The sequence below is a fragment of the Lynx rufus genome, unplaced genomic scaffold (genome assembly GCF_022079265.1).
Source record: "Lynx rufus isolate CCGP_SWC_20201006 ecotype Redwood Valley unplaced genomic scaffold, mLynRuf1.p SCAF_1, whole genome shotgun sequence".
NCBI lineage: Eukaryota > Metazoa > Chordata > Mammalia > Carnivora > Felidae > Lynx > Lynx rufus.
This window is the reverse complement of record NW_025814823.1, coordinates 42,321,182-42,344,682: the sequence shown is the minus strand read 5'-3', so window position 1 is coordinate 42,344,682 and position 23,501 is coordinate 42,321,182. Positions and strand designations below refer to the sequence as shown.

The following is a 23,501-nucleotide window of genomic DNA, read 5'->3' as shown; positions in this document are numbered from 1 at the left end:
TGGTGATAGAGACCATTAAATTTTGGAATAGTGTAGGAGAGAGAAATTTCTAAACAAAGAAAAAAATAAGATGTTTCATCTGGTGCTTGAGCTGTATACCTTTTACTGAATTTCCTCAGACTTTAATTTCACATTATTAACATTTTTTTCCAATCTTTTTTAAACTTAGATTTGTTAAGATTTTTTTCTGGTTATAAAGTATTCCTTGTGTGTTGACTGGGAACAAATGGGTTTCATTTAGTGTATCATAAAGTAGTAAATTGAGGGAAAGTTTCTACAAATGCTTTAAACGTGATCTACTTGCAACAACAAAATGCACAATAAGAAATACGTTTTTAATTGTTAATTTCACTTATTCACAAGGAACCATAATTGAATGTATTTGGCCTGTGACAAAAGACTATATGGGGGCGCCTGGGTGGCGCAGTCGGTTGAGCGTCCGACTTCAGCCAGGTCACGATCTCGCGGTCCGGGAGTTCGAGCCCCGCGTCGGGCTCTGGGCTGATGGCTCAGAGCCTGGAGCCTGTTTCCGATTCTGTGTCTCCCTCTCTCTCTGCCCCTCCCTCGTTCATGCTCTGTCTCTCTCTGTCCCAAAAATAAATAAACGTTGAAAAAAAAAAATTAAAAAAAAAAAAGACTATATGGAATCATCTTTTCTTTTCTCATAAATCCTACATGGAATGGTCAACTTTTGGCTGTTTGTTGAGCAGTAGTGACCACCTCTATCTGGCTAGTCTCTCTGCATACCTGGGTTAAAAGTCAAAAGGCTTGTTGGGATAGGGAGCAAAGGAAGTACTATTGAGAAAGAGAAGAGAGGAGGTAATTTTGAGACAACAAGAAGAAAGGAGAATGGTGTCTCTGGACTGAAAGGACATCTGGAATGGGGATTGTGAGAGGGGTGGGGGGAAATTTACTCAAAGTGATAAGGGTTATCAGTCAGTTCAGGGAGTTCTGAAGCAGATCCTAGTCAACTTGCTTGCTGGGTGGTCTACTGCCCTGGAAGAACCAAAGTTGGACTTGGGAAAGTCTCCTGGGTAGGGAAATGCTGCAGGCCCCAGCAGTTGAAGAGAAGCTATTTGTTCATGTGTATAATAGGTGACTTCAAACGTATTCACTTAGGTAAGAGAGTACTGTGAGGAAGTTGCTTCCTGCCATGAGTTGCTGAGGGTCCAGTTGGAGAAACAAACCATGAAGACTAAAGCCACTGCTTTGTTTAATGTTTCTACCACAGGTACTCTCAATCTGTGCTACTAGTGCACCTTATTTTTGTGATAGCATCTGTGAGACAAAATACTAATTTTGGGATGCTAATTACAATGAATGTGTCTGTTGGGAACAAAAAAAAAAAAAAAAAAAAAAACCAAACCAACCAAACAAAAAAAGAGAACAGCTACAAAGAAATGATCACCTGGAGAGTTAGAAGCCAAAATAATCTAGGTGAATATAAGTCACTGTAAAGACTTTCATTTACTCTTTTACTTCACTTAAAATTTTCACTTAAAATACCTATAAAACATCTAGCGCTGCTGCAGGCATTATGTTACATACTCCTGATAAATTGTCAACAGGATAATCATGTTCCTTCATAAAGTGAAAAAAGGGAAACTATATTTAAAGAAAGTAGAGAAAGATCTTTATGCTGCAGAACTAGAGAAGGAAAAATTGGCATGTTTCTCACCTGGCTTTAGGTCAGGAGTCTCTACTGACAAGGGGAGAACTGACCCTGAACCAAATCAGAAGACACCTAACACCTACATGGTCTTTACTTCTGAAGATGCACAATTTCAAGATTTTATGGTTTTTAAAACTGTTTTACAACCATTGTCAAAAGTCTTGTTGAAATTTTTAACAAAGCCATGCTTTCTATGTGCTTATTCACATTCAGGTATTTGAAAAATTTAGAAAAAGTAAAGAGAAATAAGGAAAATACCTAGGTCCCTGGTACTCCGAATTAACATATGACAATTAACATGTAACAATATTAACATTTTGTAATATTTCTGTCTCCAATTTTTAAAGAAAAAATACTCTTTTCAAAAAGAGATTGGTAAAACAAACAATTCAGTTTTTTAAGTTTATTTATTTATTTGGAGAGAGAGAGCGAGCGAGAGCGAGCATGCACAAGCCGATGTAGGAAGGGCAGAGAGAGACAGGGAGAGAGGGAGGGAGGGAGGGAGAGAGAGAGAGAGAGAGAGAATGAGAATACCAAGCAGGCTCTGCACTGTCAGCGCAGAGCCCGATGTGGGGTTTGAACACATGAACTGTAAGATTATGACCTGAGCTGAAAGCAAGAGTTGGACGCTTAACCAACTAAGCCACCAGGTGCCCCAAAACAAACAATTTTTTAAAAAATAAACAGATTTCCTGTATACTACAGGTATAATTGATATTCCTTTTGAATCCTTTGATGGTTTATCTTTGTTTCTCATCTTACTTAAGTAATCTCTACCTTGAAATTGATATATATTCTGGCCATCTGTATTTCTGTGATTTGAATAGCTATTTATATGGCATTTGGTTTAAATTTTATTATACTGCATTTTTATTTTATTCTGTTTTATTTATTTATTTTTAATTTTATTTATTCATTTTGAGAGAGAGGGAGCAGGGGAGGGGCAGAGAGGGAGAGAGAGCATCCCCAGCAGGCTCTATGCTGTCAGCACAGAACCCCACATGGGGCATGATCTGACAAACCATGAGATCATGACCTAAGCCAAAATCAAGAGTCAGATACTTAACCAAATGAGCCATCCAAGTGCCCCAATTTTAAATCAAAATACCTATTACCCAAGATGAATACCTTTGTGTTCACCACAGTTTGACGAACATTTTAGTTTTGTTTTCTAATTATATTTAATGATGACAAGAAAATAAACCTTTGGAGAAAGATATATAGAAGATAGTAGAAGGCTGTCGATAGCCAGGCTCAAGGCTTCCTAATTTGAAACATGGTAGGCTTCAGGACAGTAAGCGATTCGACCACATTTTCAGAAATGGTAAGAATCTACCCTACAGATCTCTTAAACTATAAATTTTCATCAGCTTCTGGAAATGCTCATAAAATATCTTCTTTCAAGTAAGCATGTTTAGGAATATTCTAAGAGTCCTTCCCTTGTCGGCTTGTAAATAAGAAATTGTTCATGTGTCTATCTGAGAAAGTATTTTAAGAACCCATGGAGAACACCATCAGAGAGGATACTTTCTGAGAAAGTACTCAGACCTCATTTTCTCTATGCTTTGCAATTTGTTTTTTACATCAACAATAACAACATGACAGTTAAATGGTTGCAGAGAGAGAGCACAAGAGGTAAAAAGAAAACCATGAGTGTGTGGTGTCCTGGAAGGCTGGAGACATAAATATGTTCGGAAGAAAGGAGTTATCAGTTGTGTCAATGAGATGAGACCTGAAAATCACTCTTTGAGTTACTAATGTGGAAATGATTGGTGGTTATGACAGAGCAATTTCAGTGGGATGGGTGCAGTGAAACTGGATACATATGGGTCCTCGAAAGGAATGCACAGATGTTGAAGACACCAAGTACAGACAGTTCTTTCAATTCTTTTCTGTAAATGTGAATATCTTACTAACCTCAGAGCTCTTTTTAATCAAAAGTTTTAAGACTGTTTTATAATTCTTCACCAAAATAATTTCTTAAAATGGGTAGGGATAAGATTTTCAGTGGGAGTTTTTAACAAATGGAATTTTTATTTAATGAAACCTATAGCACAGAATTACAAGCTACTGCCTCTATAATGATTGCATGAAATTTATAACAGTGGCCTTGAATTTTAGCAAACTACCTTGATTTTATAAGAAGGTAGTAGGAGGAGTAGAATAAAAGGACATATTGTTGCTACTATAGACTTGGGTAGAAAATGTAAAAAAAAACACAAAAAAACAAAAAAAAAACCCACAACAACCTTTTTTTGCAAAGAAAACAGCTGTGCCTTACGTGATTTTTCATTAAACTTTTGTTGCTTTTGCTACTGTTGATGTTCTTCTCTTGATATCATGGCTCTGAAGTCCCTTTTCAGAAATTTGTCAAAAATGAAAAAGCTAATATTCCTGATTATGAGGCAAGTTTGAATAGGTATTTCCTTTCTTTTTTCTCTTCTCATCTCTTCTTCTTTTCTTTTTCTTAAAAAAATTTTTTTTAATGTTTATTCATTTTGAGAGACAGAGAGAGAACATGAGTGGGGGAGAGGCAGAGAGAGAGAGGGAGACACAGAATCCGAAGCAGGCTCCAGGCTCCAAGCTGTCAGCACAGAGCCTGACGCGGGGCTTGAACCCACGAACCGGGAGATCATGACCTGAACCGAAGCCGGTTGCTTAACCGACTGAGCCACCCAGGGGCCCCTCCCCCTACTTTTTTTTGAGTAGGTATTTCTGTAGGTAGTAAATGACAATTTCCCAAGAACTACAATGGGTGTTTTGGAGAAGCAAACTTTATGCACATATTAAATTGAGACTATTAACTGTAGGTAATGGTAAACATCAAATGGATTCTAAAGTATAAAACAAATGTATTTACAGTGATTTCCATATACTATGATTGTTGTTATCAAGCTCTGGACCTCTCAAGTGATTTGTCTGCAGTATCAAATCTGATTTAGCAAATTCATCTTAACCAAAATTCATTATATAGTTATTCATATCAAATTTGGCAAAAAGTTTTTAGTGGGTGAAATCTTGAGACACTTATAATAAATCTTCTTTCCATTTCAGGCTACAGCTCTTCCTGAAATAGCAACTTGTTAGAAAGGATTCCTGGTGATTAAATTGTTCTTCACTTAAGAACTTGTTTTCTTAAAGTTTTGGCTATTTATAGTATTTGATCTCAAAATATTGTTTAGAGTTATTTTAAAATTTCTTCTTTTTTCTCTAGCTCATAGACTTATAATCCCCAGAGGCTATTTGCATCATAACACTCAAAAATCTTAAAAAATGAGGCAGGAAAAGTGAGTTAAACTTTTCCTTTGATACCATTTGCTGCTCTACAAACAGGCTGCTCCAGAATTAGACACAGAGGCTTAGGGTTGAGTGAGATCTTGTTGGGATGGAGAGACTTGCTCAGGCATCACGGTCCTATTGCAAAAACACTCAGTTTGTTTATATTTCTTTATTGGATTTGGGAGAGAGAGGATGGTGACTAAAGTTCATCCGTGACACCACCACCATGAGGCACCTATCCCATTATTTGGTAGTCTTTCCTAATGTTAAGCCTGATTCTGTAACTTCTCATCATTGGATCCACTGTTAAGTAAGATGCTCTAATAACTTCTGTCCCTATCCCCAAATGAGTTCTCACAGGGTCCGTGGTTAATGCACCGTCAAAATCCTTGCAGTTTACAGAGTCACAAGAATTCATGTCTTCTAGCCTTTGCATATGCTGTTTGTTCTTTTGTGACTATGTGCTAACCATGATTCCTTCATTGGCCCATCTGTCCAGATTCTTCCCATGTATCAAACCCAGGAGTCTAGTCATTCTATCTGTTTTGTCCCTTAGCAACCTGTGCATACATTTTCATGTGGCAATTTCACATATCATTATGGTTATTTCTATGTGTGGTTTCACTGCCAGAGTGAGAGTACAGTATGCACTCAGCAAATGAACAAACACGCCAAATAGAATATGTGCAACAGTGAGCAAATCAACGAATTACGTAAGGGAGATATGGCAGAGGAAAAATAGCCCGACTCTTGTTACTTAGGAATTCTCTCACTTGGCAAATATTCACACGAAGGGCATTGAATATATCTGAACCTCTGTCTTCCTCATGTGTTAAAGAAGGTTTATGTTTCTACCTCTCTGCAAAGGTTTCTGGTAGATAATACATAAAATCTCATAGGTAAAGGTATAAAGTATTATGCAAATATGAGATATTTTTCAGGTTCAAGGCATTATGATATAATCTGTGGGAAAAAAAAACCCTGATTATATGACTGATTATATCAGGAAAAGGGAAAACAAATACTAAAGAGCAAGAGAGTAGATCAAAAGAGGAGCGAGGCTAAAATTTACTGTATTGTCATGGGCACCAGACAAAGAAATGTTAACCCAGGGATTCTAAACTCTGGGTGCACATTAGAATTACCTAAGTATTTAAAAAATGTTTTTAACTGAGCTCTAATTTATCTGGTGTGAGGTAGGACTCAGTTTTTGGTATTTTTTAAAACTTCCCAGGTCATTCCCATATATAGCAAGGGTGAGGGCCACTGCCAGGCCACAGGAATTGAAATGATTCTAGGGAGAAAAACTGCATAGCACAAACATGAGATGTTTTAAAAAAGATTAAACAGCATGAAAAGTTAGAAGGACTAGGGACAGGAATTGAATGATTAAAATGTTTAGGAACATCACAAATGAAAATAACTGTTTTAAGGTCTAAGCTTTTTTCTTTAGAAAGCTAAGGGAGCCACTGTGGAGAGATATGAGAGACAGTCAGTACTTCATAATTAACAGGGAAGTTGTTCAGACAAACTTAGGCACAGGCCAGGAATTAACACTGGCAGGGCAGCATTTTACAGACTACACCTTAAAGTTACTTAGGTTAAAAGCAGAGTTTAAAATGGCTATTGCTACCTGTTTACTTACTCATGAAAAGTTCCTAGAGGAGGTAAGTTTTGAACAAGGTTGAAATGATACTGTTTATACAGAAGACAGGAACACAATAGTGTTTTTCATGCGAAAAAGTTTGGGTTTGGGTTTGAGAGTCATGTCTTCCTAGTCTGTCATATTGCTATTTCCCTTAAACCAACCAACAATGAGGTAATTAACTGATATATTTGAAATTGTAATGAAGGGAATCCTGGAAGTCTTTTTTGGTGTTTATTCCCCACCTTTTCCGTGTTTAAAATTATTTAAAAATAAAAAGTCTTAAGGAATGTAATGTGTTTAAAAATATATTTAAATATATAAAATGGTGGTCTTGAGGTAAAAACATACTGAACTTATACTAAATTCTAAAATTAACTTGCTTTTAAAATGTATTTGAAAGTCATTTTCTAATGACTTTGGCATGGGAAAAGTAAAATTTCATTAGTTAATTGAAATGTGGCATACTAGTGTGAAAAAATAGTATCTTCCCTACTTATGTCATACAAATCTGTGCATATGTTGTAGTCATATAGGAGAGGAAAGGTTATATACCAATGGTGAACCTTTTTTGGAGGCATTACGGTATCTTTTATTAATGTAGAAACCTTAAAAATCCCAATGTTATGTTTAATAAGTGGCCAAACAGCAATACTTATAAATATTCCTTGCCTTGAATCTAATAAGAGATTTAGGAAAGAAGGAAGCAAGGATAACAGGAAGTGAATAATATCTTATTTTCATATAAAAATTATGTAAGGAATATGGAAAACAACCATTTTAATATTTTCATGGAGAAAGCCCAAGCCATAATTCAATATTTTACTTTCCACAATTCACATCCTTTTCTAAGTGAATTATTTTCGTTAACTTGTTTCAAAGAATCTTGATATTTGGTACAGAAGAAAAGTGACGTAATATTTTAGGACCTTAAACTTTTAGTTTTTCAATTTTGTCTGTTTCAAATGTATCATTTATAAAGGCCATGCATGTAGTAGAGAAGGTATGGGGCTTGGTCCTAGAAAGCTGGGTAACAGCCCAACCTTGAGAAGTGCATTTTGTACACCTAATCTTCCTCATCTGTAAGTGGGAAAAATAATAATAACTCTGTTACCATGTGTATTGTATATATCAAGCACTTGAATAATATGTCACACAAAGAATAGCACCATGTAAGATTTAGTTATCCAAATCATAAGAACATATTGCTTAAAAAAAGAAAGGGTAAAAATAAAATAACTACATTTGAGATTTCTTTAGCTTCGCTTAAAACATTTTGACAATTTGTCTATCCTGGGGATTTTTTTTCTTTTTTTGGTAAAGGCTGCATATTAATGCATGTACCTATGAGTATAGATGCTTGCTAGTTCAAATGGTACTCCTTTGATTAGACTCTTAGCAAACAGCCATGTCTCTCAATAGACACCCTGAATGTGGAGTAGTTTGTCACAATTATTTGGTAATCTCTTTCAGTGTAACTCACACAGCAAAAGTGACAATATTCCTGTCACTCCTCAGAAATGTCCCAGCTCTGCGGGTTTCCACATTCAGGAGAATGAAGAAAGCCATTACGAGGTATGCTATATCTCTATAGAGACCATGTTAGTAGTGAGCAATTTGCGTTTTCCTAGTGATTGTATATAGTCTGAGTTAACTATTATAAACATTTTCTTTGCCATCCTCTTTTATGTTCATATTTTTATGCTAGTACTTTTTTAAACAACTTAAATAAAGAATTTTAGAACAAAAAGCAAACAATAATATCTTTCCTCTTTGGTAATAGTGCAGCTATTAAATTCAATATTCTTGCCATTGAATGCAAAGTGTTGATTATTACCTATTTTTGGAGAAAGTAATGAGCAACTTTCTTTTGGAGTTAAAGATTCTTAATTGATTCATTTTTATTGAGCTAAAAGATGTGAACATGTATTTGTTGAAAGATTTATTTACTTCATATCCTACAGTTAGGGAAGATAGAGAAGACCATGTTGCTTAATATGAACAGGGTAACTGGAATTTTTATTAATCTTTTCTCTTTCTTCTACCTTTTCTCAGCTTGATTCTTTACTTCCTCATTTTTTGAATTGAAAATAAAAATTACCTTCCTTTTTGCTTAACGAGTCCATCCACTGTAAAATGTAGAAGATCCACATTTTGTTGTTTTTTCTTTTATCTTTTCTTTTTTTATGTCGTGAGGGCTATTCTAGTACCAATCATTCTAACAGTACTGGTTGCAAAAATCTATTATATTTATTTTAATTTATTAAAATTGTGGTATAAAACACATAATATTTACCATTTTAATCATTTTAGAGTTACAGTTAGTAGTGTTGAGTATGTTCACATTATATAATAGATCAATTTTTTAAGATCAATGTTTTTAAGGAATTGTGTTTCAATAGTTAACTCTAATATTAACACACACATATTTGTTTCATGTATTTCTGCAGTCATAACATATGGATTGCAGAGATGATGAATAGATAGATAATATGTATATGTATATGTGGTTAATAGCATGTATTCTATTTTCTCATTGAAACTAGTTTTTTCCCCAATTTCCTTAAAGTTATTGAAAACATTTTTATTAGTAGTAGTAGTACAGAGTTGCTTTTTAAAAGGTATTTATTTATTTATTGTGAGTGAGAGAGAGGGTGGGGGAGGGGCAGAGAGAGAGAAAGAGGAGAGAGAGAGGGAGGGAGGGAGAGAGAGAATCCCAAGCAGGCTCCGTGCTTAGTGTGGAGCCTGATGCAGGGCTCAATCTCATGACTGTGAGATCATGACCTGGGCTGAAATCAAGAGTCAGACACTTAAATGACCAAGCTACCCAGGTGCCCCAGTACAGGTTTTTCACACTAGTTTTTGCCAAGTAAAGGCATCTGTCATTCTCAAAACTCCCAGTAGTAATGTAGGTCAGAGAAACTATTTTGATTAATAGAAATTTTACTGAGTAAGCAACTTCTTTCTAACAAACCATTAATTGAGATGGAAAAATGTGAAAGTGATATTTTGGACAGTTTTATCTCCTAATACTTCCTTCACATATTTTATTTTTCTTTGTGTGGATCTAATTATTCAGAAGCATCCTTCTTACCTATAGCATATATTCTTCTTCCTATTTTGGTTTTATTTCCTCTCTCTTTCTCCAAAATCTCAATCACTTGGCAGTTGAGAGAAGAATGATAATTTAACCTCTTGATTTATCATCATTAGTATGTATATTTCAAGTGTGTAGAACATGGAAATTTCTCCCATGAATCACCCTTATTGCATCCAATAATAACACAAGAACAGTTATTTTATGGCATAAATAAATAAGTTTTATTCATAAATAAAAACTCATGTAAATATTTACAAAGCCCATGCACAACATTCTGAAAGCCACTGAAATCCCGAAGATTTCCTTATTTTTTGTAGAGAATTTAAATAAGCCAAAATTAAAATAGTTTTCTGTGAATGGTATTTTTATTCTTCCCTGGATATTTTATAAGGCCCAATGCACAAGAGCACAGTTTGTACAGGGTTTATTTGTCTAGAGAAGATAGGTAAGAAAGAAAAAATGATACTCCAAGTTATCATGTTGACTTATATTATGATTCCAATTATCAAAGAACAGTGAAAGTAAATCTGTGTTATACTTATAAACAAAAGAAAGTAAACAAATTATTTTTTAAAAATCCCCAAATTCTCATTTAACCATCATATTCCAGGCCCATTGTAGTCTGAATGGTTTCAGATTAGGTCATCTCTAAGGTCCTCTCTCTTTCTAGTGGTCTATGATACTAAATAAAGATAATGACATTGACAGCTGATATTTTTGTGGCACTGATACTCAGTGCTGGGGTCTGTTTCAAGCTCTTTATGGGTATATTTGGCCATCATTTACATTTTGTCCTTTAAATGGCTTTTCATTCTGTTATTTGTTAAATGGCTTTTCATCATAATATACCTAATTTACTGAGTATACTTTTTTTTTTTTTAACACAGAGAAAATCTCTGCTGACGTTTCTTAGAAAATAAAACTTGGAGACAGAAGTACTGCCTGTTTTGCAGTGTTATAACACATTCTGTAAGGGACACCTGGGTGGCTCAGTTGGTTAAGTGTTCAACTCAGGTCATGATCTCAATGTTCATGAGATTGAGCCCTGCATCAGGCTCCATACTTACAGCACAGAGCCTGCTTGGGATTCTCTCCCTCCCTTTCTCTGCCCCTCCTCCACTTGTGTTTTCTCTCTATCTGTCTCTTTTTGTCTTTCTCTGTCAAAATAAGTAAACTTAAAAAAAAAGCATTCTGCAACACAGGGTTTCTGTATAATGTTTAATGTCTATAGAACAATAACAAAGGGGATAGTTTCAGTAACCAGTTCCTTAAAAGTTCTTGATCTAATATTAATCATTTTTGAAAATTAATAATGGAAATTGATCATAACCTACAAAATTGGTTCCTGTGCTATGCTGTTATTATTTTTCCTTTACATCGAATAATGTGGTAAGCCTGTTAAATATATTACTAATTTTTTATTTTCTCACAATTTATACTTTCCCACTTTAATCACTTTACTAAAGTAAAAAAAAAACATGTTAGGTCTTTTTATCATAAAAAATATTTAATTGAATAAAGCCATACTGTTCAAGTAGAAAGTCATATTTTTGTCAACTAATATTGATTAATCTGAATGAAGCTATTAAGTTTGTATTACAACTTTAGATACAACACAAAAGCAAGGCTGTATGACCAGCAAAGTTTTAATCATTCTTAAATTATCGGACTTTGCCCATATGCTTAACTTAGATATAACAATTACTGCTCACTCATAGAGGAATGCTAGTATCAGCTAATGGGTAATCTTTTAGCAGACATTATTCCAGGCTCTTCATATATATTACCAAATTTTGTCTAATCTATGATGTTAAGATGTTAATGTATAACAGCTTAGCATAACCCATGCTATAATTTCATTTACCATTGAGAAGAATTGCTGTTGATTAAACTCTGGTAAGTGCTTATATATGATTTCCTTAATATGTATCCCACTTTAAGTTATGTTAAAGTATAAGAAAGCTTACATATTAGAATCATTAAAATGTAGCTCATTTTAATTCTGACAGCAACCCCATTATTCCCATTTTACAGATAGGGAAACTGAGGCACACGGAAGTTACATAAGTTGCTTGCATTCACACAGGTAGTAACTAATGGAGCTGGAATATAACCACAGGAACTACAAGGTTAATTACCCTAAGATAGTACTGAAGTCAAAACAAATTTGCAGGCTATTTAGTCATCAGAGACCATGGAGATTATATATTCATATTACTGAGGCATAAGTTGAAGACAAGAAAGATGGAGGAGCTTGCCCTAGGTCACAGAGCTAGCTAGTGATAGCACTAGGATTAGATCCAGGCTTTCTGATCCTTGAGTGACCTAATGACTACTTCTAAGCTACGTAAAAAATTTCTATGCAAATGTTAGAGAAAATAGTTCATATTTAAAAATTTTTCTTAAACTAGATTTTAAATAAGGTCTGGAATTTAAACAAATTGTCATGTTTAAGTTTTCCTGACAGAGCTCTGTCACTGGATACACAAAGCCTTCATAGTTAAAATACAAGCATAGAAATGAATAAGTGCACATTGTTTTCATGCCATAAATGCATATTACCTTTACTAAGCCTCTTTGATCCATAAATTTTATTGTCATTTCCCTTCTATTATGTTCAGTTCCCTTTACCCATGAAATAGCATAGGATGCAAGTGGATAGAGCTTTCAGTGTCTATATTCTGCAATCTGTAGGAAAATGTCTCATAGTTATTGGAATTCACACAAGACTGCATCTCAGTATGAGTAGCTGTTCCCTGTCACTGTTTTTGATGCTTGAGCTAAAGTATTTTTACAAAATGGTCTAGTGTTCAGTGTATGAATTTTTGAGATAAGACTTTTCCCTTGTAGCAATGAAATCCGAAAATCAATGTCAGATGAAAATCTTAGCTCTAAGAGTTAGGGAGATTGGTGGAAGACTTTTAAAATAAGTATGAATTTTAGCCGCCAGACTTTGGAAATGTGGCAGTTATCACAAGTGTGAAATTCATGGGTACAGATGGTTGATCAAGATATCCCAGGATGGACCACTACTATAAATCTCCAGACCAAAACTGGGAAAACAGTTTTGATAAGGAAAATGTTTTTAACCTTTTACATAAATTTGTGACACAGGGTTTGCTGGTCAGAGATACATAGAAGTTAAATTATCATTGGCTTCACAAACATTCCAATGGTGTAATTTGATGGAAATATTTAACAGAATAAAAATATGTCAAATGGAGAGTGAGAGGAGCATGTGGGAAGAGAATAGAATTAAAATGTATTAGATTATTACTATTATTTTGTGTGTTGCATTTCACATTCATAACCTCATTTAGGACAATAAGTCTTCCAGGTAAGTATACTTTTCCCACCATTAAAGATGGAGTTACAGGTATACCTTGAGCTTGGGTTCACCGAAACAAAGGCACACTGAGAGCTAGGAGAACAGTGGTTCTCCATGTTTGTAACCATAGCATAGAACACTCTAATTTAAATTAATAATATCAAATGGAGTAATAGCAAAATGATAACGTTATCTGTTACGTTCAAATAAAAAGGGAAAGATATAAAGCCAAAAGGCTTTTACTTTTGTCTCACTTGATCTTGGTCTTTTCTTTTTTCTCTTCTCTTGTCTTTCCTCTTTTCTGTATTTATTACAGATTAACTTTGACTTAATTAACTAACAGTCTGGATCTAAATAAACAGAATCTAGTATATGAAATATTATACTACATACTTACATTCTCCTGTTTTTGGTGTTTTATATAGTTGTGTGACCCAAGCACATTTAATTTTCAAAGAATAAATGTGTTCTGTCCTTAGAATAGAGATTACAGTTGATATCAGCTTTTAAGTTAAAGTAATTAATAGTCAAATCATTTAGCAATAATTACATGTTATAATATTTGGGAGTAATTTTATCTAATAATACCAAATTAATTCACAACCCAGTTTGTTTTCATTTTTTTTCATTTACCTTTTCTAAGATCCCAAAGGTAAAAATATTTAAGATATACACACACACATACACGCACACACACTCTTATTATATACATTGATATACATATATATTTTGGGAATAATTCTCAGTATATCAAAATATTTAAATTCTCAGTAACATCTAAGATTACCTGCCAAAATGATAAAAGCTGTGTTACACTTCAGTCACTTATGGTGAAACTTTGCATATATTACAGTCAGTAGAGAAAGGATGCTACACGACAGACCAGCTCACTCACTAGATAAGGATTTATTCCTCTTTTCATTCTTTTATCATTAAGGACCCAAATCTGCACTTTAGCAAAATAACAAAAAATACATATCATGGTTTGCAGCTTGTTAGGGTTAAGTTCTCACATGCCCAACTGGGAAAAGTCAAAGATCTTACTTACATGCCATTTTATGTAAGATTAGCCTTGTGGACAGTTTCTAACAAATCCAGGGACAATTGCTGACTACCGTTTTAAACCATACTTAATGACTGATTGAAAAGTCTCCTTGATATGTATTTGTCATGTGTGGTTTATATTATATAGAGATAAATTTTCCCTACATCTTTGAATTTTTGTTAATTACCACTTATTTGCTACCAAGTCAGTATAGATAAATTTGAAACAAATTACTAAGAAGTCAAAGAATTTATAGTACAATAGTACACAGACACTACATACATTCATGTCTAATGCCTATGTATGATGTTTTCTACAAACACATTAATATTGTTATTTCACAGTATAAACTTATGTTTGAAAATCATAGGAGGTATTAGCAGTATGGAGTAATATAAAAATATACATATTTCACCAAATCTCTCCTACTTATCTCTGCCTTCTGAATGTGGTTTGATTTGATTTTTTAAATGGAGCCATAAATACATCCCCTAAGCCAGATAAACAGAGATTGGGTGCTAGACATTCTTTCCTTTGTTCTCACCCATAAACATGATGTTGAGACTGTTCTGTGGAGTGGAAGCAAATTACCCATCTTCCCCTTGTTGACCTTTTCCATAATTGTACTGAAGCCAGTCTGTAAATCCTACATTAATAATCCCTGTCTGCCTGCCTGCCACAAATATTCATCCAACAAATATACCAAAGATTCTGTTACATGATATGCTAAGTACATCATGCTGAGCAGGCAGGCACACGTACTTCTTTTTGTCTCAGGTATTACAGGGGACACATTTTTATATTCAGCAAGTTGCCATAAAGTGCAAGCAGTGGTACAGTAAGATATTTTCAAGAATCAAGAACACATGGCAGGAGCAAATTTAACCTAGGAGAGGAAAACATAATAATGTTACTGTAAGGCTTGAACGAGTCTACCAGGTAAATGATCAAGAGTGGTGTGATTTCTGTGGTTGTGGACAAATGAGAATGTTTCTCAGAAAGATTGCCTGTGTGAAGCCTGGGTGTTGGGAAGAGGCATCACAGGTTTGAGGAAATTTCCATTGGGTTATTTCTCTTCTCAATTCAGATGTCTTTCGGCTCTATTATCAAGACATCATCCTGGCTCATAATGGAGAATGGCAATAGCTATCAAACTTGTAATGCAATATCCACATATACTTTAAAAAAATTAAGTTTATTTTGAGACAGAGAGAGCGAGCGAGCATGAGCTGGGTAGGGGCAGAGAGAGAGGTAGAGAGAGAATCCACAGCAGAGAATCTGATGTAGTGCTTGAACTCAAGAACCATGAGATCAAGAACCTGAGCCACAATCAAGAGTCAGATGCTTAACCGACCGAGTCACCCATGTGCCCCTCTACATATACTTTTGATTATTAAGAACAGTGACTATATAATGTTTCTCAATGCGTGTTCAATATTGTTGTTTTAAAAACTTTTGAACAATTGTGAAATCAGATATGCATATTAATAGATGCATTCCTACAGATTTGGATTTTTAAGTGAATTTTATATATAATAATTGTATATACTGTATATGAATATATGTAATAGATATTACTTAAGGTTGCATCTGTATGTGGATGTGCAAATCTGATTTTATATGTAATAATTGATAACCCCCTATTATTTATTTATTTATTTATTTTGATTTTATTTATTTTTTATTAAAATTTTTTCAAATGTTTATTTATTTTTGAGAGAGACAGAGTGCGAGTAGCAGAGGGAAGGGAGTGGGAGACACAGAATTCAAAGCAGGCTCGAGGCTCTGAGCTGTCAGTACAGAGCCTAATGCGGGCTTGAACCCACGAACTGCGAGATCATGCTTAACCCACTGAGCCACCCAGTCAGATGCTTAACCCACTGAGCCACCCAGGCACCCCAATAGCTCCCTACTATTAAGAAAGTGCACATTAATGTTTTCCAGAAGCTAAATAAATATGCTTGGTCCATTGGGGATTGTTCCATTGGAAATTCATGGAGAAGATTTCAGTTTGATTCCCTGTATTCCAGCAACAGCTATAAATCAGTGATCAAATTTTCCTCTAACTTAAGTTTTTTTTTTCCCATTACTTAACCCTGTGTAAAGGATGGCCATCACCCTCTCTTACTTTTTATTATACATGTTCTGCCAATTTCTTCTTCACCACAGAGCAAGTGGCCTTGGGTTTATTCACAAGAAGAACCACATTTGACAGATTTGCTGATGGTGTCAGCCATGGTTGCATGCTTGATGGACAGCACCAAACCTTGCTGTGGCCCAGCTCCTGCTAATTAGTCGTTTGAAGCCACTTTGTGTGCCACAGGCACATAGGCTTATCAGCCAAAGACATCTTTGCCATTCAGAATGACAAGTGTGATGCAGCTGTTTGTGGAGAGAATAGAGTGTACAAAGAGAGAGAAGGGCCTTTCAAACAAGTGACAACCATAGTACCTTTCACTGAAGGATCCTGAAATTATAACAAAACAACCAAAAGCGAGAATACAAAAAGGTGTAAATCAATATCTGTTACATCGGCATGGAACCCACACATGAAATGACAATAAATAATATCAAACTGTGAGAATGAGAGAAAGATATCCCTGCCTGACAGTACTTTTTAAATCAACTGAGGTTGCATGTTGTGATTAATACAGGCCGGGCATTTGCATATAGAATTAACATAGATGTGTGGAGTTTTCAGAAGGTTCTGCATATATCTGTGGATACTAATAGAGAAGCCTGACGGAAAGCTTTGTATTTAAAGTCCTATAGAGTACATGGTCATAAATAATTTATTGGGACACTAAATATCTCAGGACATTGAAGACCCATTGGGAAGAGTGAAGGTAATACAAATACATGTGAGAAGAGGATAGAAATAGAAAAGATAGAAAACTAGGAAATGTTAACATTTTTTTAGAAAATTAAAATATTGAAATAATAATGAGTGAAATTTTCTTCTCTGTGATGATTCTGAACTGTGAGATTTCTTTCTAGTTACCATTGAAGGGATTTGGAAATCAAATGGAAAGTCAAAAGATCTATTGTTAGAAGTGCACATTGACAAATTAAATAGATATTTTTCACAAGAGCTTTCATATTATAAAATCCTCATTCTAATTTCCAAATATCTACCAAGAATAATGTTTGATAGATGATAGATGATATTTAGTATTTTATAAAACAATTTTAATTGTATGTATGCATATAGGATATAGAAATTCTTATAATAAGATACTTCAAACTTGAAATGGGTTTTTGGATGTTTACACTAGTTATATATATTTATATAACATAGATATTATTATACTCTATAAATATATATAGTGATTACTGCAGAGGGCATATGAGATGTCATTTGTTGTGTCACCAAATCTTGGTAAGTATGGACATAGAATTATAGCTAGTCTTTTTATCTGTTCTATAGTCCATAAAATTTTGGATATAGATATAAAAATGTCTTACCTATTTAAAAAGCTTGAGACACACTTATGTATGCCAGTTAAATAGACAATGATACATATCATATAAACTACATAAACCCAGCTTTGTCTTGATGTTAGCTTTTATTTTAGCTTTATAATAAATAATTTTGAGTTTAAAAATGCTAAAGCTTATTTATAAATAGAAGTGGCATAGAATCACTCTAATTATTGAGGAGTGGTTACCTAGATTTACTTTTTCTCCTTTAGATGATTCAAACAAACAGTGGAGTATGTTAGAATTTGTGTATATGTTGCATATGTTAAATACAGATGAAATCTTCAAAAAGAATAGACTAAGTACATACTTTCTCTTTAAATGCCATTTATTTCTTCAATTTTGGAATTACTGGAAACCTCGATTATTCAGTATCTACAGCATATTATGCATGAGAAAGAATTTTGGCACCAAGACCACCAGGAGATCCATGTTAAGCAGGTCAGGAATGGGGTCCGAATATGATCTTTTTGAAAATTTTCAAATTTTATGAAGTATCTAATAGGTTTGATGTGAAAGGTGGACAGGAGGACTGAGGCAGAGTTTCATTAATGATCAGTATATAGGTTATGTAGATAAATGAGTAAGTCCTTCAGTCTGAGGTTTAGCATCAGCTTTTTCTTAATGGAATAGAAAAGAACAGAGTAGAATAAACTGTATAGAATTTAATAAATAGGTTAGAACAGAATAGAATGAGGAAAGAAGAGGATAAGGGAAATAAACAGAAGATACATATGAAGTATATGTTATATACAATTGTTAAATATTATTTTACTTTACTTCACATGTATACATTTGTTTATATTTGAGTGCTTATACCATGTTTCTATGTAAAATGAGTTGCTCAGTGTGGGACAAGTTAAAAAATTTGAAAGTCACTGATAAAAAATAGCCCAGACTTACATACCACTTACCATTGGTCAATAACTCTTCAAAATCACTTTGATTATATTAACTTGATGAATTAACTTCTCAGTGGGGTAAACTCTTCTATGACTCTGGTTATAGTTGAATAAAGGAAGGTATAGGAGACACGTGACTTGTATAGTCACACAGCAGATAAGGGGCTGTGGCAGGATTCAAATCCAGAAAATCTAGATCTGTGGGTTGTGCTCTTGGCCACTGCTCTAATGCTTCCACCAAAGATGGCAGCAGATCCAGGGTTTGAGACCAACCTCCTGACTCACAGTGTAATACAACTCTTTCACTTCGGCAGTGACCTCTCCTGTCAGCCTAAATCTCAATCCGAGGGCAGAGTTTACAGGTGTAAAGTCTCAGCCTTGTAAAGAGGGTGTATAAGCTCAATGAGTCTAAGAAGTTCTCCCCTCAGTGACTTCTCTTGGTGATTTACAGTAGGGTTAGCATACAAATGCACTTAAGTAATTTAATTGTAAATGCATCTATTTACATTTAGTTTTACCTACTCTGTGGTAAACTAATTTGACTCAAATTGAAAGAACACCTATTAATACTATTTTCCGTATAACTCACTTTGACAAATAGCCTAGGCCATGAATGATACTATATGCTAAAATTTATTTAATGATGTTAAAATGAAGAACCTTGAAATTTAAGTAAAACCTCCATTTATTAAGATGCAGGTCAGAAAATAAAACAAAAAGGAAACAAAAAAAATGGTGTCAAAGGTGTATGCATGTATGCATGTATTATCCGCACACTTGTTACCAAAGAAGTAAAAGTATTTTTTAAGTTTCTGATTCTTCCTTGCTTTTCAGACAAAATTTTAAATGATATATGTCTAACATATTTTTCAAATAAGTATTCATTCAAAAAAGCAGCAGCCCAAAGTCTTTTTTATTGAGGCCAAATTCTCGCTGTTTTGGACATTGTTACCCATTCGAATGTGTGTGTTTTTTGTTTTGTTTTGTTTTGGTTTTTAAGATTTCTATGTCTTATCACAAATATGGTATCTTTTTTTTTCCAATTTTGCGAAGAATGTTTCAGAAATAAGATCAATATGAAATTATTTTTTCTAGTTTTTATCTACTTTATAAAATATAAATCCCAAACACAATGATATGTTGTAATTATTGCACAAACACTGTTACACAGTGAAAAATGACAAAAATAGAGCTACATTTTGGGCGGCAGCCAACTCCAGCTTCTTTGTCAGGTAATGTAAGTTTATGAATTTTGCATGCAATTCAGACAGTTTCTGAATTTGGACACATTAAAAGAATGGCTAAAATTTAATTTGGTCAAGTACTGCTCACATATATGAAATGTAAGTAGTTTCGGATTGACCACTAATATTAGAAAACTAGCCAGTTAGATGTATAGGGTATTATGAAAATAGAGGGAAAAGTCATTCATTACTTGATACTTTCTTAACATATTTTAATTTTTCTTTATGTCACCCACATGTTTGCATCTTAAAATAGGGATGAATGTGAGGAGATTGCCACTGCATTCAAACATTTTAAGAATCTGTTCTCTACCTACAGAAGATGGAAGTTCCTTGAAACCCAGAGTCAGAATCTCCCAAAAAATTCCATTCAGGGTCAGTTAAAGTAGAAAAAGTAACTAAACAAACTAACCAACGAACTAGCCAACTAAATCCCGTAACACATGTAAGTTTGATAACGAATTCTGAAATAATGAACTCCATACATTTAAAATAGGTAACTATGTGAGTTTAGCCTGCATCTAACAACAGGAATTTTCTTTAAAAACATACTTTTAGGGGCGCCTGGGTGGTTCAGTAGGTTAGGTGTCCAACTTCACTCAGGTCATGATCTCATGGTTTGTGGGTTCGAGTCCCGCATCGGGCTCTGTGCTGACAGCTCAGAGCCTGGAGCCTGCTTTGGGTTCTATGTCTCCCTCTCTCTCTGCCCCTCCCCACCTCTCACCTTGTCTCACTGTGTCTCTCAAAAATAAATAAATGTAATAAAAAAATTACAAAAATAAAAACATACCTTTAGGGAAGAGGTTTATACTTCTTTTCAAATTGGTTCTTGTAGCCTTGTACTTTCCAACACTCCTGGTCTATCGGTAGATAGTTATTCCCATGTTTTTGGCCAGGAAGCTAAGCAGCCTTAAAATGTACTTTCTGGGGGTGCCTGGGTGAATCATTTGGTTAAACATCTGACTCTTGATTTTGGCTCAGGTCATGATCTCATGGTTCATGAGTTTGAGCCCCGTATCTTTGGGCTTTGCGTTGAAAGTGTGGAGCCTGCTTGGGATTCTCTGTCTCCCCCTCTCTGCTCCTCCCCGCTTCTCTCAAAATAAATAAATAAACTTAAACTTTTTTTTAAATGTACTTTCTGTCTGAATTATCTCAATTTTGACTGGAATGGATATTTAGGACATGATACCTATTTAGAACAAATGAATAGTATAAAATGTCAGCAAATTTTATATTGATATTTAATTTTAAGCATTTTGTAGATATGCATTTTACTGACATTTTATAGATTTGATATTGTTTTTTAAAGAGGCGGCTGGATTGTTTATTCACTTATTGGCATAGTTATTACATGAGATATTTTCCATTTGAAACCATGGAAAACTTCCACTCAACACAAAAAGGGAAAGCAAGAACCTTTTGGGTGAATCTAATCTTAATTCAGAATGTATCTAGAAAACACAATACTTAGTATCTTAAATAAGGCAAATATTGATAAATAAAGAAAACCAAATTTAAATTCAAATTATGGATTGAAAACATAGACAAATTGTGGTAGTATACAATGTAATACTATGCAACAGTGAAGAGAAGAAACCACTGATACATGCCACAACATGGATGAATATTATGCTAAGTGAAAGAAAAAACAGAAATAAAAGGTTACATATTGTATAATTTAATTTATATGACATGTTGGAAAAGGTAAAGCTATAGAGACAGAACTTAGATCAGTGGTTGCCAAGAGCTGGGGCTTGAGGGGCTCAGAGGAAGTTCTTGGAGTGATGAAGATGTTCTATAATTTGATTGTAGTTGTATGTATATCAAAAAAATTGCATTCGATGGAGTTAAATAGGCAAAGGAGACCTTATTCAAGACTACAGTTGGGAGAGAGATGAATTCAACCTCTTTGAAACAAATGCAGGAAACCTTTTAAGCATTGGGGTGAGCTCGTGGGAAAAGATTGGAGCATGTTAGGAAGGAAGCTGGTCAATGTGATTAGACTGGTTGTGCTTACTGACTGGCACTTAGTAAAGTTAGGCTCCTCCCTTCCCACAGAGACCAGGAGATGTGGAAGCCATTTTTCTTGATGAAAAATTACATTACATTTCAAAGGGATAACCACTAGGTCTTTGAGAAAGACATTCCTGAGTCATGAAACTGGCAAGAGCTGAGAAACCAAGTTATGTCTTGAGAGGACAGAGACAGAATTTATAAGTTTTGTTTTTGTTTTTGTTTTAAAGGAAATGTTCTAAGTCAAGGGAGGTCAAGGGCTTAGCATAAGGAAGGAGCCTGTCTCAAGCTGAAGCAAGCTAAGGGGAGCATTAAGAGTGTCTTAGATTCCATGATTGTGTGTGTATCAGAACTCATAGAACTTTATTCCTGAATGGGTGACTCTCACTGTATGCAAATGATTTCACAGTATGCAAAAAAAAAAATGCAGCTAGGAAAAATATCATCATGGGTGTAGACTGAAAGCAGTAGAATCATGATGCCCCAGAGAAAGGAAAAAAGTGAGATTATAACTCCACAGGAAATGAGTCTTTTACTCTTCCATATATGGACCATCTAACATCTTTCATTAGTGACATGATAATTCATAAAACCCGATATATGCACCAGGTCTCTGCCGAGAAATATAAAACAGAGACCCTAGATGCTATAGATAAATTGTTTGCTGGCTCATCTTTCTGTTTACTGGATTGTTAAGCAAGAAGTCTTTGTTACCCAGAGGAGCATATTTGATTAAAATCAATACACATATATCCACATGCTACACCACAGTCACTATTCCACCTTCATGGAATTGAAGCATCTGTACTATTCTTACCGCCACCACTGTGGTACATAGTTATAGTGAAAAGCATCTCAGCAGGAGTGAACTTTGCTTTTTGTCATGTGCCTCTTTCTCAGAATGCAACAGTCTAGTGGCCGAAAAAGAAAAGAGAGTTTCTATAGGTTGACTCCTAAAATGCTGAATGCTTTATTTTAATTCCAGAACCACAGCGTCTAGTCTCCCTGTAGCGGCAATGGGAGAGCAAAGTTCTTGTTTTCACCAGGGAATAGGTGACAAAGAACCAGGGGCATGGAGAGCCAGGATCTCCAGGGAACAGCTGGTTAAGGGGATCCACCAGCGCCTCTGTCCCCACCCTTTAGTCACTTCGCTGAAAATACAAAAGGCTTATTTAGCAGCACCCTTAGGCATATGCATCACAGAACCACTCAACACAAGTATTTCCTCTCTGAGGCTTCCCCCACTCCCCCCTCCTGACCTTGAGAAGTGTTGACAAAGGGCATAAAAGATGGAACAGACAGAAGTTTCACGATGAACCAAAAACTTATGTTCTGCTGCATGATGAAGAGAAATAAAAGGGAGAAAGCTAGATATATGTTTGGTTTAAATAAGGCTCCACAAATTCTGTAACGTTTGTGCAAACTTGGCCCCAGATCAGAGGTACTCAGCCTGCACGGTAATCAGGACTTTCTCAATAAACCTCAGCCTGTTACGGTTCTTACCACATTTACTTTCTCAATATGATAGTACTTTACAGCTATCTACTCGATTATGGCCAGAGTTCCTAGCAGTTATTGATAACCATACCATCGACTTTATATCTCAGCCAGCACAGGCAGGGGGAAGGCAATCAGCACAGTGAATTTCCTAACCTGGATATATCTTCCTGAAACGCGAAGATGATGACTCAGTTCTACAATTGAGCTTGTGATTCTCAGTGTGGCGAAACTTCTTATGTCATTTTTATTTTTAGCTCTTTGGCACAATTATAGAAAATTCTTGTAGGAAAATC

General features: G+C 34.8%; 1 protein-coding gene across 4 annotated transcripts in view; it reads left to right on the top strand.

Moving 5' to 3' along the window:
* Positions 1 to 23,501, top strand: part of PCDH9 (protocadherin 9) — a 922,330-nt gene that overhangs the window by 332,529 nt on the left and 566,300 nt on the right. For 2 of the 4 annotated variants that reach the window (XM_047081038.1, XM_047080886.1), the window contains exon 2: positions 8,070 to 8,171. The exons of the other annotated variants lie outside the window; for them this stretch is intronic. In XM_047081038.1, the coding sequence (XP_046936994.1) occupies positions 8,070 to 8,171 (102 nt within the window). The remainder of the gene's footprint in view (positions 1 to 8,069; positions 8,172 to 23,501) is intronic. 4 annotated transcript variants of the gene reach the window in all.